This window comes from Xenopus tropicalis, chromosome 4 (genome assembly GCF_000004195.4).
Source record: "Xenopus tropicalis strain Nigerian chromosome 4, UCB_Xtro_10.0, whole genome shotgun sequence".
NCBI classification, from domain to species: domain Eukaryota; kingdom Metazoa; phylum Chordata; class Amphibia; order Anura; family Pipidae; genus Xenopus; species Xenopus tropicalis.
Window position 1 is genome coordinate 63,897,572 of NC_030680.2, and position 12,577 is coordinate 63,910,148.

Below are 12,577 nucleotides of genomic sequence, written 5' to 3' on the forward strand. Positions count from 1 at the left end.
TCTGATTTGCTGCCCCCAGACCCTTCTCATACTTTGAATTCAGTATGGCTCCTGACATTTTACACTTTTTTGCGTCAGATATTATCAGCTCTAACAATGTAGTTATGTTAAAACTGCAAAAATTAAAATCATCGATATAAAATTTATGGTCAGACTCACCAAGGGCCATATAAAACAGCCAGGTGGGCCGGATTCGGCTTTGTGTTTGACATATGTGACCTACGCACATCCAATTTTGCTTCTGGGGAATAATGGTTAGATTGCACCTGCCTTTCATTCCTAAAACATAAATGAATTTAAAATATGGCATATGATATACCCCTTTTAAATAAATGGGCCTAACAGCCGTTGATACAGTATGTGATTTTTGTAGGTGAGTACTCACTAATGATTTACATGAGGTCCTTTGCTGAATGACCTTGTTTTGACAGACTGTATTCTGTATATCTAATTTAACTATTAAAATCTGTTCTCTAAATTACTTAACAGATTTGTCAGAAGAGAAAATTGCATGTTCCATTTTCATTCAGCTAGATAAAAATTGATATACTTATTTTATCTCATTGAAATACTTTGACTGTGGGGTGCAGATGCATAAAAAAATATTTAACGTCATCCGGGAAATTTTAACTTAACACAATGGAGGATCATATATTGTATCATGCTACAAAATCTTGCTTGCTATGCAGTAGCATGATGAGATTTTTGTGGTACAAGTATGTGACCAGATTGCTCAGGACCTGGGGTTTTCCAGATAAGGTTTCTTTTCATAATTTGCATCTCTATATCTTAAAGTCTACTAAAAAATCTTAAAAAAAGGAAATTTAAAAAAAAAAAAAAATGAATTATTTTATTAAAATGGAGTCTATCGGCGATGAGCTTTCCATAATTTGGAACTTTCTAGATAACGGCTTTCCGGACCCAACCTATACAACGCAGTATACCTGACGGTTCTCTGGTGTAGTCAGCCTTTATAATGATTTAGTACAAAAGAAGCTTTGTTGTATAATCCTACAGAAGTAGACCCTGCAATTGCAGACAGGTTCAGTAAAGTATGGGAACTGTAAAGGTCCCCATACACAGGCCAATAGTAGCTGCTGATATCGAGCTGATATCGATCTATTTTTATCTGAAAAATACTTTGTTGACACATTGTTGCGTAAAACCGCAAAGGCAGCTGGCAGACCTAGCGGAAATACGCGGCGTTTTTTGCTATTTCGCACTATTAGCACCATGGAAACGGGATTTGCGGAAAAACGCCACGCGAACCCAAATTGCGAACATACGCGAAAAGTTCGCGAACTTCCGAACTCGCGAACACCCGATGTTCGCACGAATTAGTTCGCCGGCAAACAGTTCGCTACATCTCTATATATCGCCAACCCGTAGGTGGGGATATTGGGTGAAGATCCGCTCGCTTGGCGATCTCGCCAAGCAAGTGAATCTCAACATGTATGGGGACCTTAAGGCTCTAATAAATAAGCAATTTCAATATATCTTGGTAGACTCCTATAATTTAGGGCACACTAAAATCTAGCTACACCAATGTATATAATATTAAATATTACAATTTATATAGACTTTCATTTTATCAGCATCATCATATATATTACCTACTTGTTTTCATTTTTTTTTTTTTTCATTTAGAAGATGTAAAACCCTAGTGCCTGGCACAGAAAAGCCAGAGAGTTTCTGCACTCCTGGTAGAAATGGTAAGCCAATAGACTGGTTTCCTTTTTTTATACACGTAGTTCGTTTTTTGTAAACTACAAATGGATTCCTGGCACCACACTTTCCCCAGAAACTACCTGGGCCGAACGTGCTTGTAGCTATTATAAACCAGCGGGTCTCGGTCACCTAGCAACGGCTTCTCAGAGACTGATCGTCCTGTTAAAGCCTGCTCGACGATTCAGGGGTTCGATTCTCATTCCTGGGACAGCGTGTGAAGGAAGAAGCGAAAGTGGGTAGCGTGTTGCCACGGCTGACACATCATGGCTGCAGAAGTTGGAAAGCTGTCCAAAAACTTGCTGCGTATGAAGGTAATTATTGGTGGGCATCGGTAGACAATGCGCATCTGTAGTAAGGGAAGTGTTAATATTTGAAAACATGGTGTATGTATTAGCAGTCAGACAGGCTTTTGGTACGTTCCCTCTCGCATGTACGGTGTCCATTTTAGGACATTCACCTACAGTAGCCAAAATATACTCCGCACATATGGTTATGTTATCGATCGGTTGCGGGTTGTAAGTTCAGTACAGTGTATTGTCGAGAATGCAGTGGTTTTACAACACTAATGCTGACGATACACGAGTATTTCGATCACAAAAAACCCGTATTACACGCAATATTATATGTATATATCGCTAAAGTCTAAGCTCATTTTTAGTCTTGGATATAGAGAGGATGGATATCGAGGCAATATATACGTATTTGTAGGTGTATATAGTGTAGGTATTTGTGTATTGAAGGGGTACATGTTGTCCATATAATACACAGCATTACAATACACCAAGATCAAGAATCAGGAAAGCAATATTCACTGTGGTGCCAATTAGTATTCACACACTAGTTCAATATCCATATATTGCCTATATACTATTCAATATCCATATATTGCCGGTCAATTGTTCTCTCCAGGGGAATAAGCAAGGGCTACATACTGAGGGTAATTCGCTAACAGACTTGGACTGGCAAATGCCAGAGGGTGGCTGTAACATGCCGTACATAGACAGACACTATTTATTGGGCCTTTGGGGAGTCTGTTTGGGCCTCTGTAAACTTAAAATGCCATGTCCTGTCTTTGGTCTCACTATGGACCTGTTCACTTCCATAATGGTCTGTGTTTATTATAGTAAAATTTCAGATTTCTATACTGTATTTGTGCTGATTTTAAAAGGTATGACAGCTAGTAGCTGTCCCAGACAGCCCCAATTAGAAACTACAGTTTTCTGCTAACAGGAGCACCACCCCGGGCATCAGGTAAGTTATTACATTCACTGGGGGGCACCTAACATTTTAGCATCCCTCGGTGATTGTAACTTTCCTTCTCCTGTAAATATTTACATTAAAAGCCACCTCAGAGATTTATGATCTGTAGAAATGCTTATGGCATCTTATTATGCCTCCATCCAGATTTAGAAATATGATTTTTTTTTTTTGTTTAGAGTGAATGACCTGTATTATAAGATTGACAGCTTTGTGACAGAGTTTTGCTACTAGTTCTGATTGTGCTGTAGAAATTTTGTAAAAATGGACTTAATTTGGACAATAGTCTGTCAAATATATATATATTTTTTTAAAGTTTTACTCCCTACAAGGGTTCACTGGACTAAACTCACTATAAAATAACACATTTTCTGATCCATTTTTATACCATAAAATGTTATGGTGTTACGAGTGTTTCCATGACTTCACTGATTTAAAGTGCTTTTAATGCCAAATTGTATATATTCATTTTAAGAATGTGTTGCATATTTGGTTTCTTGTTGAGATATATTGTCCAAAATGCATCAGACCTGTGGTTTTCTGTATCTGAGGTCTTTCTACAGTCTGGATTACTATATGTTAACAACAACAAAAAATAACAAAAAAAAAATAGTATTGCTTTCCTACCAACATGGATTTATGCTAGCTTAGTTACCATCAATACTAGGTACTGTCTCATTATTACAAAGAAAATCAAATTATTATTTGCTTAAAGATATTGGATATGACCTTCCTGTACATACAGACACCATGGTATTGTACAATTTCTTTTATTAGGGATGTTATTTTTAGGTTCATATCATCTTTACACTACTAATTTGATGACCTTATTATCAAGTGATTATTTGTTTATGGAAAAACTTAAAGATGCGCTTTTTTAATTCATTTATTTTCTTCAAGCTTAGGTTCTGAAGTATTTAGTTTTTTCTTTGCCTGTTATTTTATATTACTGTGAGGGACTTTATTACAAGACTAACATACCTATGTTTGTATATATTTATCTATTTTGTCTGTCTCTTTAGTTTATGCAGCGCACCCTTGATGCAGAGACCAAAAAGCAGTTAGAAGAAGATGAGAAGAAGATAATCAGTGATGAGCACTGGTACTTGGATTTACCAGAACTTAAAGAGAAAGAGTAAGAGGCAAATAGATACATTCAAAACAAATAAATTAATATGACAAAGGAAACCATAAAATTATGTTAAAAAATGTCATACTGTCAACACAAAGAAAAGAATTCTAACATGCCAGACTTCAAGCAAAGGTCCGATATTAGTCTTATCCTCATGTAAGATAGTAGCAACACATATTACTAATGCTAACATTATATTTTAAATGCATAATTTTTGCTACCTGTTAAAGGTGAATACTCTTCATGGGAACTGCAACTGACAGCCCTGCCTTAGCACGTTAAAACACACATACAGCAGTCCGATGTATATACTTTGTCCAACTAAAAAACTTTTTAGTTTAACGTAGGAATTATAATGATGTCCAAACTCCATTTAGAGGTGTCTGTATCATGTTAACAAAAATGCATAAAAAACTACTTATACCTGAGTGTTATACATGATAATATGATATATATGATAATACTGGGTTAGGGAGGCACAGTCCACAAAGACTTTTTTGTACATCAGCCTTCAAAGCCATCAAATTTATTAAAATATAGCATTCCCTAAATATACATTTCCTTTAATTTGCAGGAGTTATATCATTGAAGAAAGGAGTTTTCTGCCATGTGAAGATTTCCTGTATGGCAGAATGTCCTTCAAAGGTTTTAACACTGAGGTTGAGGTTTGTAAATTTTATTAGGTTGAGTTTGTTCCAATTTCTGCTGTTCTTTAGCATCTGTTGTGCATACATAACTTTTTTCTGCCAAGGCTTATACCATACTGTTGGACTGTTCTGATGATTAAAATGGCAGTGCTTTTTAGTTTAGTTTTTGTGAATGTTATGTTTGTTATTCTAAAAAATCAAAAATATCTGCAAACATGCCCATTAACCAGCTCCACCATTATTTACCATTTCAATCGCATATAACAATTTGTAAATATATTCCTAGGAACAATAAAAAACTTTGTACAATAGAACCGATCTATAATGTCTTGCATTACTGTTTTAGAAATTAATGACCCAGCTGAATTCAAGGACAAAGACAGAAGAGATAGTTGAGGAAGGAACAATGGATGTTGATGTGTCTGATGAAGAAATGGCACGAAGGTGAGATCTCTTTTAGTGTTTTGACCTCAAACAAGGGTAGGGAGAGATTTTGCCATGTTGGCTGTAGACCGTTTAAAGGAGACATATCCTATAAAAATTATAAATGTACCAGTGAATTATACTCCTCTAGATATAGAAGGATTGTGCTTTAAAAAGTTGTGTTTCCTGCTGATTTATTGAGAAATTCCACCAAAACCCCACTAGCCCCGCCCCATCTGTTCCACTTCCTGCTAGCTGAATTCTCTGGATGAGCTGGGAAGCCTGTCTGTGCTTGTGTGAGTGCAGGGCTGTGATTGGCTATCCCCCCTCCTACTGTGCTTTTGGCAGGGACTGTTAGGACACGCCCACTCTTCATTTCAAACTCCGATGGAGAAGTTATAGAATCTATAGGGAGCTCCAATAAAGGGGCCATTGTTACAGAGAGGATTAATTTTTAGCCCAAAGGGAAACCAGCACCGTATATTGCCTACAAAATTAGGGTTTTTACCATTTATCCTATATGTCTCCTTTAAGAAGGGGAACTAAGTAACATGGTACAATTACTGGATAACTAATTTAAGTAAACGTTCAGAACAACAGGTCTCCTTAGTACTAAAAAATTGTGCATTTAGGTAAAGGGGTTGTTCACCTTTAAATTAACTGTAAGGAGAATGTAGTAATGATACAAGGCAGTTTGCAGTTGGTCTTTTTGTTTTATTTGTGATTTTTTTTTTTTTTTAAATGTCTTAGCATTTTGTTTAGAAGCTCTCCGGTTTGAAATTTCACCAGCTATTTGGTTGGCAGTGTCCAAATTAACATAGCAAACAGGCAATGGTTTGAATGAGGAACTGGAGTATAAATAGCAGAGGACCTGAACAGAAACTTAACTCATGAAAAGTAACAATAAAATTGTAGCCTTACAGAGCAATAGTGTATTGTTGCTGGGGTCAGTGACCCCCATTTAAAAGCTGGAAAGTCAAAAGAAATGAAATTATTCAAAATATATAAAACATGGGTGCTAAGAATATTGTCCCTTCTGTAATATACTAAAAGTTAACTTTAGGGTCAACTACCCCTAGTAGCTCTGCAATTGACTGACAAAGGGAAAATATTTAGTCTCCCATCAGATTTTTTTATTATACCTCCCCACTCCAAAGTGAAACTTCCAGAAATGGTGCAAAAAATTGCTAAAAGTCATACTTGTTTGTTTTACCCCTAGTTTCCACCTTTATTTGAAATTATCATATCTCTTGAATTATTACAATAATCATTCTTTTTAGGTTAATTTGTAGTTCTGTAGGGAGTGGTAAAGAAGGCAACTCTGTAAGGAATAGTGTATCAACTGTATTGTGAATATAAATGGCTATTCACCTTCTCTAGTTTCAGTGAATGTAGCATAGAAGTCTTTGGATTCACTTTACTGTTATTCATGTGTGAGGGATAATTGTTTTACATTAACACCCTCTGTAGCAAGTATTAGAATGTGTTTGTGTGGTAGCTTCCTTGTAATACTCCCAAACATTTTAGTATGTTAGGCAAAAAGTTGCATTTTTCCAAATCTTAATAGCTAGAAAGTTATAGCAGGTTAAAAATCTGTCCAATAAACATACTTCTAGCCTTGCAGCAGACCTTTATTAAAAGGAGAGTGAACCAAAAAAGCCTGTATCTTTTTACTATTCCTTTACTGTCATTTAGTGCCTTTAATTTTGTCTAAAGCTGGAATTGTATCATCAGTGGGAAGCCTTAACATAAACTACCATGGAGTCCTAATGAGTAAAAGTAATTCTTATTCTACCTATTTTCAGATACGAGTCATTAGTGGGCACCATCAAAAAGAAATTTACGAAAAAAAGGAATCAGAAAGAACTAAAGGAAGAAGGAGAAGATGAAAACTGTAACATTAGAAGCAGCAAAGTACAAAAAGTTTTTCTAAAGCCACAAGATTAAATAGCTACAGGTTTAACTGTCTGGAAAACTTCTGTTTGTTATTGTTATGGAAGACTAGTGGTTTTTCTACCTTTCCACACGATGGATATTTTATATTTCTACCTTCATATCATTCATTTTAAAGTTTTAACAACTTGCTACTTTTGATGGTATACATTTTAGAGACTGCATTCTAAAACATATCAGCCATTGATTATATTAATTATGTGCATAACTATATTTGAGGATAATATGTTTTTGTTTTAAGATCTTTGCATTCATGTAAGGAATTTCTTTTTTTTCCTGTGGTAGTGAAAAGATTCCTTTTATCATTTTAATTCCACCTGTCATAATGAGAAGTCATTTTTTCCACTAGAAAGACAAAAATTGATTTAAAGGCTAGAAAGACTACATAGGTGGAATTAAACTACCCCCAAAAAAGCATCCATTACAGTATGTTTTTTTTTTTTTTTATGGATCTAAGTATCATCTGTTAAATGTTTTAAATGCATCACCCAAGTCCTGAACTGGCACTGTTGTGCACTGCTCAAAGTAAAAAATGAATTGATATAGGCCAGGGTAACTAAATGTTGCATAAATGCACTGGCTGAGGTCTCGAAAAGTTGCTGGTGAAATGCTCTTGTTTCAGTGCTGTAAGAGAGTATGATCTCTGGGTTTTTATTTGAGTGAACATTTTATCCTGTTTATTTTATATTATGATTGCTTACCTTGTTTTATGTTTTATCTGTATTTCTTGTAATTTATGTAAAACAGGAGCAGTTTTTTTTGTTTTGTTTCTTTTTTAAATTTTTTCTTTTGTACCTAATATTCTACAAATTTGTTTCCAAAGTACTTTGATATATATTTAAGCATTGTGCAAGAGGAGAAAGCAATGACATTTCTGCAGTTAGGAATTCAGAAATGTACAGCTTTAGGGCTGACCTTTTTCATTGTTCGGTTGTTTTCTCTAAGTGCTCAGTCATTCATTATGAAAGAAGTGTTTCAATAGCATGTTGTTTAAAAAAAAAAAAAAAGAAATGAACTGTGGTTTTCAGTATTCTCCTATAAAAAAAAAATGACGGTGGAATAAACAAAAAGTGTATTTCTTAATGATAAACATTTTTCCATTTCCTTGAGCTGTATTTTCACGGATACTGCCTGAACATAGACCAGACTGCCTATGGGTCACCAGAAGCCAGGTTTCCCCTTTTGTTCCTTACTGGAGTTTGGCGCAACCCATCTGCTTAGTGCTCCTTAGGTGGTCTGTGTTTTCATACTTCTGTAGCCCTGCAAATACAGGAATTTTGCCACTGGTGCATTATGCAGAAATACACTTTCAGGAACTATATTTTTGATGCAGAAAAACAGGTCTTTATAGCTTTACAAGTGATGTAAATGATATCTGGTCTGTTCAAATATGAATTCATCTCTGCTAATTAAATATATTTTTCTAAAAGAGTCTCGCTTGTGTTTGTTCCTTTAGTCAGATACAAATTTCGGTTACATACACAATGCACCAGTGCTTAATTTTTTTTTTTTTTAAGCAATTCAGTGGAGGTATTCACCCAATACCTTTATATAAACCTCTCCTATTTCAAAATTAGAATATTTAGAAGTTAGATTAAGTAGTGTTTTTTATATATATATATATATATATATATATATCTGGTTTATGCACTGGCATAACTATATAGTATAGAGTAAGCAGACCCTGTAGCTGGAGAAATACTGTTTTTATTACCTGTACTTTTTTCCATGGTTTGTATTTAGGCTCTTGAAAGCTGCCTCCTTACACATATAACATCTCCTAGCGTAGCATGCCAGTGTGATGCAGTTTTTAGTGAACAGGAGCACCAACCTGTGGTGTCTGGTAAGCAATTATAATCACTGGGGGTGCCTAACATTTTGGCACCCCCCCCCCCCCCCCCCCCCCCCCCCCCACTATTCTCCTTTAATAAGATCCTGTTTACAAACAGTTGTTGCAGTTTCTGTGATTAACCAGGTTGATGTAAAATCTTAAGACATTTTCATTCAACTGACTAGAAAAACCTGACTTAGATAAGATTGGACAGGATGATCTGACAGGGAAAACCGTTTACTGAAATTTCTGACAGTGAAACTTTCTATTGTGAATAGGCTGGCCTCCATTGTGTTGTAAAGGAGAGTATGATCAGCGTTTAGAAAGTACAACAGTAATTGAGGATGACAGATGTGGAGTAAAAGATGCTCATTTGTTTTCTCTGTAAAATGTATTGGTCGTTTAAATATGCAAGCAAATCATATCCATACAGAACTCCTAAACATCCATGTTGAATAATTTATGCCTTTTACACAGTATGCGGAAAGTTGCAAAGCCAAAGGTTCTCTATGTACGTGTATTAACCGTACATTTCTCCATCTAATCTGGGTAAGTACACCCTCCAGCTACTTTTGTAAGGTCTGGGTTGTTATATAAAACCACTGTCTTCTACCTTTAATCCCCTAAATGGATATTGTGCAGGATTAATGTGTCCAGTAGAGACAATCTTTCCTCATTCTTTTTGTATGAAAATCCGATTATCCTTCTGTTGACCCTGAATATGCCATTTCCAGCTCTTAACAATTTACCTGAGAACTTGTGCTCTTGGGCTTTTTAGAAAAATGGATATTAGTTGAAATATCTGAAAATGCAAGTTATTGAAAATTGCAGAAGGAGGGGGAAACTGGGCTTAGAAATGCTATGGTCATGGAAGCAAAACCCTGTCAGTTGTTATTAATCTTTGCCCATGTTTGCTGTGATACGAGAAGGATTTTGAACAGCAGCATCCTTACACAATGGAGAGATTTTACAATTTTCAAAACAGCAACTTGTATGTAATTGCAGGTTATGCACTTCTTACTGTAATATATGGGTATAAATCACCACAAGAGTTCTGTGCCCTGTATAAAGGTGTAGTTCACCTTTACGTTTACATAAGTTTTATAGAATGGCCTGACTTAGCAACTTTTCAATATGTCTTCATGTTTTATGGCTTTTATTTCATCTTTCAAATGGAGGTCATTAACTCTGCCAGCCAATAAACTGTGAAGCAGCAGTTTTATTGTTATTTTTTGTAGTAAATAATTAAAAAAACATAAAACAAATAAAATAAGTTAAGTTGCAAACTGTCTCAAAATATTACTGTTTACATCATAATACAGTTCATTTAGAGGTTGATTACCCCTTTGAATTATGTTTGGATTGCTGCCTTTTTATGTTCTCCCCAAGCTTATATGGGTTAACTGGTTCCTGGTAAAATTCACCATAGTGTATGTAAATATGATAGGGACCTTAGATTGGAAGCTCCACTGGAGCAGGGGCTGGTGTAAATGATATATAATCTCTAAAGCACTGTGGAATATGTTGGTGCTACAGAACTTTGGTGGAGATTTCTTAAACAGGACATGGGAAGTCCAGTAGGAATTTAGTCTTTGTCCTGATTTAACAACACTCCTAACTGTTGATTTATAATATACAATTCACAACAATTAATACATTCTCATAAGTAGTAAAGGAAAGAGGGAGCCTACTTTGCTTCATTATTTTACTTCATTATTTTCCATGCATTTGCTTTGTAGCCACTAGGAAAAAAGGTAAAAACATCATAAATAATTAAAAACAATCTGTGCCACATTTATATCAGTGGGCCTAATTCATACTCTTTATTCAGACCCCTGGGTATTAGTGTTCCTAGTCTCTTGATCCAACTTGCTTCACATTTCAGAAGTTGTTTAATTCTTTCTCCCCCTCTCCTGGGTTTGGGGACATGCTGCACCACCTGGAAACACGACTGAGCCACTGTGTGTCCCACATTTACAAAATGACTGGTCGCAGGACTTGGTCTCACCTTTCTCCTAATATTAGACTTGTTCTCCCCTATTCTATACTTAAGTTGCCTGATTGTCCGGCCCACATATAAAGTCCACATGGACACTTAAGAGCATACACAACATATGAGGACAGACAGGTATGATAACCTCTTATTTTAATAAGAGTGTGCTAGAAACCCATTGTATTTTGCATAATACGGAAGGAATAACAAATTAAAATGGTGTAATTGAGCCCTGAAGGGGGCTCTGGGGCTTCAAGGGGCCTGGCCAGTCTGATCAGTTCAAGTCTGGCACATCTGCCATAGCTGCCTTGCAAACCAGGTTACAAACCTGTCCTGAACGTAATGTCAATAATATAAAACTGATGGATTGAAACATTTATCAAAGCATTTAAGAAGTCAAACACACTAATTTTGTGTCAGTACATAAGGCTGATCAACAATGCCTCTGAGCACTAACACCTGCATAAATACTTGTTACTGAATTCAAATCACATGTGAGAAAGAAAGAAGTTATAAAACTGAAAAATAGTAAAAGATAATTAGGCTGATGCCACACCAGGCGTAGGGCTGATTTTTTCGGCAAGCGGAAAAACGCTTGCCGAAAATTCATCCCTACGCCTGCTACTTGTGCCTGCACCCGAATGAATGAGATACGCTCGGGTGCAGGTACATGTAGCCGATATACACACGAAAACGCGAGAGAATGTCAAGTCTCGCCATTTCATGCGTATATCGGCTACATGTGCCTGCACCCGAGCGTATCCCATTCATTCGGGTGCAGGCACAAGTAGCAGGCGCAGGGCTGAATTTTCGGCAAGCATTTTTCCGCTTGCCGAAAATTTCAGCCCTATGCCTCGTGTGGCATCAGCCTAAGTTGCAGTAAGGGTACATTCTTACTGGGATGTTTCAGCATGTTTCTTGTTTTAGAGGAATAAAATGGGTCAGTTCGACTAAACCTTGGAAAACTCTACCTTTGATTACATTCTCCCATAGGTTCCCTTAATTCTCACAGCCTTCCCTAAAAAACTCTAGCATGACCTTGTAATAAATATGCATATAACTCCATAATTCTTATGTGTTCTAGCAGGCACACATTTAGTTGTGGTTTCCTGTTGAACTTGTACTTTAAGCATAGTTTAATTATCTAGTATGCACACTGTAATTCTACAATTCAGCTTTGTAAAATGCAAGATGTTTCCAAAATAAGGGAGAATAACTTTTTTACACACAATGTTCTCAATATTTACCAGACAGGATGGGATAATAACCTTTCAGACTATTTCCTTAACTAATAAAGTTCAGGAAGAAAGCAATCACCCAGAAAGACGATGCTAAACAAAGACTCAGAGTGCAGCAGAAATGGTTGGAGCAGTAATTAACTTAAAGGAAATTAGAAGTTCTAAAATAGGCAAAAGGTTATTTACGTGTTCTCCAGAGATTATATTAATTATGTATTCTAAAGTATGTAACATGAAGGCTAGTGGCTATAAATAATAGCATAGATGAGGATGGACAGCAACACAATCTTCCAATAAAAAGGGTACATTTTCATTTGCTCGGGTTAAAAAGTAAACTTCGCCAGGGACTTACGTGTTTTGGGCATTTCAGCCCTT

At 36.0% G+C, this 12,577-nt stretch overlaps 1 protein-coding gene across 1 annotated transcript; it reads left to right on the top strand.

Annotated features, from left to right (window-relative positions):
• The first annotated feature begins 1,955 nt into the window (after positions 1 to 1,955).
• mphosph6 (M-phase phosphoprotein 6) lies at positions 1,956 to 8,147 on the top strand. The gene is made up of 5 exons (NM_001016703.2): positions 1,956 to 2,039; positions 4,008 to 4,120; positions 4,692 to 4,782; positions 5,111 to 5,208; positions 6,993 to 8,147. The coding sequence occupies exons 1-5, from the start codon at positions 1,992 to 1,994 to the stop codon at positions 7,132 to 7,134; spliced, it is 492 nt and encodes a 163-aa protein (NP_001016703.1). The 5' UTR covers positions 1,956 to 1,991; the 3' UTR covers positions 7,135 to 8,147.
• Positions 8,148 to 12,577: the final 4,430 nt, after the last annotated feature.